This window comes from Stylophora pistillata, chromosome 8, assembly GCF_964205215.1.
Source record: "Stylophora pistillata chromosome 8, jaStyPist1.2, whole genome shotgun sequence".
Taxonomy (NCBI): domain Eukaryota; kingdom Metazoa; phylum Cnidaria; class Anthozoa; order Scleractinia; family Pocilloporidae; genus Stylophora; species Stylophora pistillata.
The window spans coordinates 27,323,570-27,330,125 of NC_142526.1; the positions used below are offsets into that span (position 1 = coordinate 27,323,570).

General features: G+C 38.1%; 1 protein-coding gene and 1 non-coding gene across 2 annotated transcripts in view; both read left to right on the forward strand.

Moving 5' to 3' along the window:
* The window catches only part of LOC111322633 (inositol polyphosphate 5-phosphatase OCRL-like), a 21,782-nt gene extending 17,301 nt beyond the window's left edge, over positions 1-4,481 (forward strand). The window contains exons 20-25 of the mRNA XM_088730630.1: positions 561-671; positions 1,106-1,216; positions 1,294-1,378; positions 1,526-1,653; positions 2,101-2,212; positions 2,558-4,481. Of these exons, the coding sequence (XP_088586756.1) occupies positions 561-671; positions 1,106-1,216; positions 1,294-1,378; positions 1,526-1,653; positions 2,101-2,212; positions 2,558-2,697 (687 nt within the window). The 3' untranslated portion in view covers positions 2,698-4,481. The remainder of the gene's footprint in view (positions 1-560; positions 672-1,105; positions 1,217-1,293; positions 1,379-1,525; positions 1,654-2,100; positions 2,213-2,557) is intronic.
* A 949-nt stretch (positions 4,482-5,430) lies between these two features.
* On the forward strand, positions 5,431-5,517 carry Trnay-gua (transfer RNA tyrosine (anticodon GUA)). The gene is given in 2 exon segments: positions 5,431-5,467; positions 5,482-5,517. It is a non-coding gene; the product is annotated as a tRNA-Tyr (tRNA).
* Positions 5,518-6,556: the final 1,039 nt, after the last annotated feature.

The window sequence follows — 6,556 nt, forward strand, 5'->3', positions numbered from 1 at the left end:
TGAGCAAGCTAAAATAGTACTTGAAGTTTATGTCGAATTTAAGTTCAGATGGTAAATCTGCAACAAATCTATTATTTTCTTTGGCAACCTCTTTTAAACTACTTTCAGATCACTCTCATTTTCGGAGAACAACCAAACCTAGTTGGGCAATACTGCTTACATGGACACCACTTGCGTCGTGTATTTGGTCCCTGCTAATTCTAAGGCAGCACACTTGGCTTGATCCGCTTTCGTGACTTACCCTTCTTTTTTCTTGTTATCCTTTTTTTTATTTTGTTCATTTTTTATTTCCTCGGTGTTTAATCTCGTAGTAGAGTAGATCTTGCTTTTGTCGATCACTCATAACAGAAATATTAGTGCTGCAATTCCCTGATGGGTAAGGAATAGAACAAAGAAACTGAAAAGAAAGACGGAAGCTGCCTTGATTTACGTTCGCTAGAATGTTTGCGAACTTTGGGGTTTCCAATGCTCTAGGGACCTGGCTCTTGTTTGCTTAAATTTTTTCCGTAAGGGAAAGACAAAAACATATGCACAATGCACCTCCCCTTAACAGTGTGCAGGTGTCAGTCAGTGGTAACTATCTTCCTAGCGTGTTTGGTTCTTCTATTGAGGCATTAGTACGCATGTACGGACCTATCAGGGAGGTTCCTGTTGCAACACTTGTAGATTTGGTAAGTTTGGCATTATGTGATATTAGCAATTTGTAATGAGTTAATTTTATTTGACCAGCAGATGAAAGTCAAGTAAAGAAGTCATCTTCGCAGGTGGTTTGCAATTTTGGCAAATCAATCACTCAAATCAATTTTTGGTGGTGTAGCGGTGGAGGTTTACCGAGCCGCGAAGCGGCTCGGTAAATATCCACCACTAACCACCTCCACTTCGGTGAACAGTTGTTAACTATCAACTGAGTCACGAAGCCATACACTGAGAGCGAGGCGAATTTGAAAGAGCGAGGAGCATTTGTTTGCTCGATCATGTAATGTTGTTCAAATTATTTATGTGTGGTGTTCTGGGCAAACTTTCTACTTAAGATAATTTGAAAAAAGTATTACTTTTTTATTAACACTGTGTTAATGCGAAGATATGTTTTCTTCTTGTCATGTAGGAACACATCAATGCGTCAAATCCTTCGACGCTCTCGGATAACCATCCCCTTGAAATTCCAAAAGAGCTATGGCTCCTAACAGATCACTTGTATAAATATGGCATGCGCCAGGTAGGACAAACCACTATTTTTACACGCAAGCACCCCGAAGGCAATCTTTCGAACCGTTATATTTTGGTTTACTGTAGGAGAATTTGTTGAAGCAGTCTGGCTTTGAGAAAGATCTGGAGGAAATCAGGGGACATTTAGATTGTTGCCGAGGCGGCAAACTGCGTATCCTTTTGGTGTTTCATTGGAAATTGTCATTTTTTTTTTTTTTTGAAAAAAGATTAAAATGTTTTCAATCTTTGTGCTAAAGTTACCGTAGGTTTACACCATACTGTTATAAAGCCTTTTGTGTTTCCTTTACTGTTTTCATAGCTGGTAGTGTTTACTCTATAGCAGAGGCTTTACTTATTTTTCTGGAAGCCTTACCGGAACCTGTTATTCCGTATACATTTTATCAGAAAGCACTGGAATGTTGTAACAACTACATGCTTTGTAAACAGGTTTGTCATTTGGTTTGTAAGGGTTTGTGAGGGGACTTCGTATGTTCCTGTTTGCAATTCGATCAGTGTAAGGAAAGAACCTATCAGCCATTAAACTTGTTTGATAGCCATTGAAGTAAGACAGAGCAATTTTCTTTTGAGAGTTAAAAGAAACGCGATCTGGTTTTCTTATCTGCGCAAAATGATTGATCCAGAACGCTCGCTCCACCAATCATATGTAGAACTGAAACCAATCGCCGCATTTTCCCGCGCCTGAGGCTTGAATCTTATTGGCTCCTTGTGATATTTACCTTGATTGGCCAAAAAGTGATGTAGTATCCATACCAATATTCATATGTGTGCAACCCAACCTTAGTGGTTGCATTTTGCTTGTGTAGATCAATGCAGGTGTTTTTGAGAGAAGTACGGAGTCTTCACAGTGTCTTCTTGTTGTTCTTTTTCTTGTAGCTGATACGTCAAATCCCTCAAAGCCATCGGAATGTGTTCACATACATCAGTGCCTTCCTGAGAGAGCTGCTACAACATACCAATGAGAATAAACTGGACGCCAAAACTCTGGGTCAGTCTATGAGTGCAAAGGAACAAGGGTGTTACGAAAAAAAATATGTTGAAATGGGTGTAAGAAAAAATCAGGGTATGAGAAAGGTTATTTTGATGAATCGTGAAATACACAAGGTTTCTCAGGAAAATGTATTTTTCTGAAACCTGTTTTATGTACGTAGTTATGACTTAAGTAAGAGCTACCCCAACGGTATGAGCTTTTATTGTCACGGGCTTTTCTCTTCCCTAAGCTGATTTATTTATTTATTTATTTATTTATTTATTTATTTATTTATTTATAACCATCTCCACTGGCTCTCTTTTTTCCCTTTGGTTTGCTAACAGACTTTCTCCTTTACTACAGCTACTTTGTTCGGTACCTTGTTCCTAAGAGCCCCCAAAAATCAAGAGGCAGGGATCAGCAAGAGAACTGTCAATCAATTGGCGCAGAAGAAAGCGCGTTTTGTGTACAACTTCCTGATCAACGAATTTGGACCTTACTGAGCTTGCGGTGGATGCAATCAGCGGCTGTCATCCCCAGTCGTCAAGTTGTTATTTCCTTGTACTCTTATGTAAAGTTGTTGGTATATGTTCTATAATAGCTATATTTTATCATAGTTTATTTTGGGGGGGGTTTGCTGTCCTTTAAAAGACATTTTATTAAATAACAGCTTTATTTTTAATTATATGATATGTAAGTAGTTATGTCCATGCAATGTTTGATATACACTTCAACACAGTTGTGGAGTAATGTCTGAAAAATCCACAATTAAGCTAAAGCAGAGATTATACTATGAAATTTTAAGTTCTCCGGTAGATAGATGAGAGCATCCTTTTTATTAGTATTTGTATCCACTGTTGTCGGGAGTGTTCTTCTCTAGTGATGTGTTATTTTTCCTCGATAATCGAAAAACGGCCTCCATGCCCCTTCTTACTTTTCGTTTCATCCGCAGTGGTGAACGTTGTCGTCTTGGTTTGGTAGTAAATAGATCAGGGTATCTCTCAGCCAAATATCCTCTGTGTTCTCATAACTGTAATCATGATCTCACTTGTAACTATGACATCCAACGTCAACTGGCACTCTCATTAACAAGCTTCTCTCGCTCCCTACTCCTCGTTTTTTCTTTCTGTGCTTGAGACATTTTTAAGGATAGAACCACAGTTTTTCTCGTTTTTTCTTTTTGGTTTCTTTTTATTAGCTAAGCGACAAAGAAATGCTGTGAGGCTAAAATATACCCTCGCGCTTTACAAGACGAGCCAACACATTGACACATGGAAGTTATTTTTGTTCAACATTCTAGGATTCTGGCTCTTCACACGAGACATGGTAATGTCCTTCACTTCCTTCGGTGTTTTTTGAGACTGAAGTCAGCTGGGAAAGCTAGAGATTGTAAGACGGCTTAGACTTCTACGTTACTTACGAAAATCTGTTCAAGCGATCGTTTAAATGATTGCGTTTGTAGGAAATTCATGTTTACTGGATTTTGCGGCCATCGATGCAAAGAAAGACCTGAGTATTTTTCACACTGTATACATACATACATACATAAGCTTTATTTATCCTCGGATTTCAGTGTAGCTTACAAGCTAGTATCTCCGATTCTAACTACTAATTTTAAAAGTTACAGCAAGAACAAGGCTAAATAGATAAAAAAATAATTCATAATGTAATAATATAATAATCATTAACATAATGATATAATGTAATACTAATGTAATATTAACAGAAACCGTGTACTAACAGTTTGCGCTTGAATTCACTATAATCAACAGCCTTTCTAAAGTGGTCAGGGAGGGAGTTCCAGTGCTTAACAGATGAATAGCTAAAAGAATTTAGACCATATGTGGTTGTAAACGGCTTAGGAAGTGATAAAATATTGGTGCCCCTTAGGGAGTAAGCAGTAGATGTTAGCTTGATCAGTTGTTTCAAATAGCACGGATATTTACCAAGATGGAGACAGTTGAATATACAAATCATCATATTTTGTATCCTCCTGTTGGCTAAACCACACACACCTGCCTGTGGCATTACATATTAAGGTTTCTTCTTAATATGTAGGGGTTAATAGTTTTCCGTCAGTAATAATATGTTAGATGTGATCTATTGAAAACAGCATAACTTGCAGTTAGCGATATTTCATCATTTGTAATATTGCAACAGTGTGATTTGTCGAAAAGCCTTTAATTTTATTTTTAATGCTACATAAGGCTGAAGGTTTCTAGGCTTACCTTCGGAGTAATAATTCTACTTAAAAAGTGAAAACTAAATTGTGAAATGAATTTTTTTAGCTACGAATTATCATTACTTGTATTAATGCAATTTAGGGAATTTTTCCCCTAAATGTTTTCCTGGGCGCAACTCATTGAAGAGTTAAGGCTGATAGTTTCGAAAGAAACTGTTTGGGGCTGCGTCGGTGGGGGTAACGAAATAATTTGGATGTATCAACAAAGTTGAAATGGTAAATTGGCCACCGTAACGATTACAAAAACTGACGTTTCGAGCGTTAGCCCTTCGAGCGTTAGCCCTTCGACGAAGGGCTAACGCTCGAAACGTCAGCTTTTGTAATCGTTACGGTGGCCAATTTACCATTTCAACTTTGTTGATATATCCAAATTATTTCATTGAAGAGTTGTCACGAACCTTGCACTGTATACAGTATATGCAGTAAATAAAACGCATGAGAATGAGAAAAAAGTTCTGCAACTTTGCGATTGTTTTGTTCTGAAATTGTTATCGTGCAAACTACAATAAGTCCTTTGTTTCCTTAGGCTTCTAACGAGCTTTGCTTATTCGGCCGGTTTTCGGTAGTCGACCGGGCTTCAGTAGTCAGCCATTGAGCGTCAAACGAAGTTTAAGTGATTGTTTACTTTCAAAGGAGCTTAGTGCTTACGATGAGGCGTTACTTTGGGCGCGAGTTCCGTTACAGTAACACGAAAAGCCCTCTTTATCATGCCACGCGAGTATTACAAGTTACCAGAGTATAAAGAGATCTAAACTACTAACGTTATCAACAACACGCTACATGACACTACAACTGAGACGGCTGTCGCTAGAACTTTTCTCTAGCAATTATGACTGGTGCTAAATACGACGGTCTCGATCTTACGGCAAATGTGTCAAATTTGTCTGGAAAAAAAAAGTTGGCCAATTCAATTTCACTCTTTATTTGAGAAGAACCGCTTTATTTAACCCAGTTGTATTCAAATTACTAATTATTTGCCTTACCTCTCGTGGTTCCTTCGATAGCTCAGTTGGTAGAGCGGAGGACTGTAGAGGAGGTTGTTGCTATCCTTAGGTCGCTGGTTCGAATCCGGCTCGAAGGATTTTTTTTTCCCTTTTTTTTTTTTTTTTTAATTTTCCTCTAATTTTGGTATAATTTAAGGATTTGAATCAACTTTTTCCTCGTACTAAGTCAGCATCATGTTTACTCAAATCAGAAATAAAAGGTATTCTCGCCACAACTCCATCATCGTGATTTAAAAATTTCGAAAAGGCGGTAAAAAATTTAATCCAAAAAGGCATATATACATACGTACAATTAATGGCCACTCGAATTAACTGTAGCAATCCATTGGAATTATGCACATTTAAAGAACTGGACTCAACATAAATTCACTCTAATCAATTGTGGACTTTTCAGATAATTTAACTTAGCTGGCGACGGAAAACGATCGCAAGTTGAGATAGTAAGAACCACTAGGGCTCTAGTCCACATGTTATCAGCACTGAGGCTCGAAAAGACTCATAAAATATGTATAAGGTTTTGGCGTTAGGGGAGACTTCAAGTTTCCCCAAGAAGTCGAGGTCTCCGCCAAAAACATATCGACCTGAGTTTTTTTGTTGTTGTTGTTCTTACACTCCTTTCAAGATGGCGGCCATTTACCGCGATCGACTGGTATCTAGTAAACATGAACGATTAGTTCTTGTTTGGAACTACCTTACGGTCGCTGTCCTGATTCTTTGATACGAAAAATGCGTCGCTATTTTAAGAGTTAGTTGCACTTCAGCCGATTTTCTAAATCTACTCTGAAGTAAAAATCAATACGCTCGCTTTGTTGAAGAAGTCGCTGATGTTCTTCAAACCTCTGGGCTTCCTTTTGCTGGGTAGAGAGCGTAAAAGCGAAACACTCACCTCATTTCGCGACCCCGAGCTCTCTTTCTCCTCAGCAACAGTCATACGAATAAAATGAAAGTGGGAACAAAAATTAGTAAGTAATCTGCGGGAGTATGAAAGATGGGGCCAGTCCTATTTTTCCAATTTCACAGGTGAGACAGAAACTGACAATAGAAATTAATTTCCTAAAACAGATTATTGCCTAAAGTGAGAGCTGACTCCACCCAAGAAACGATCATGTCGATTAG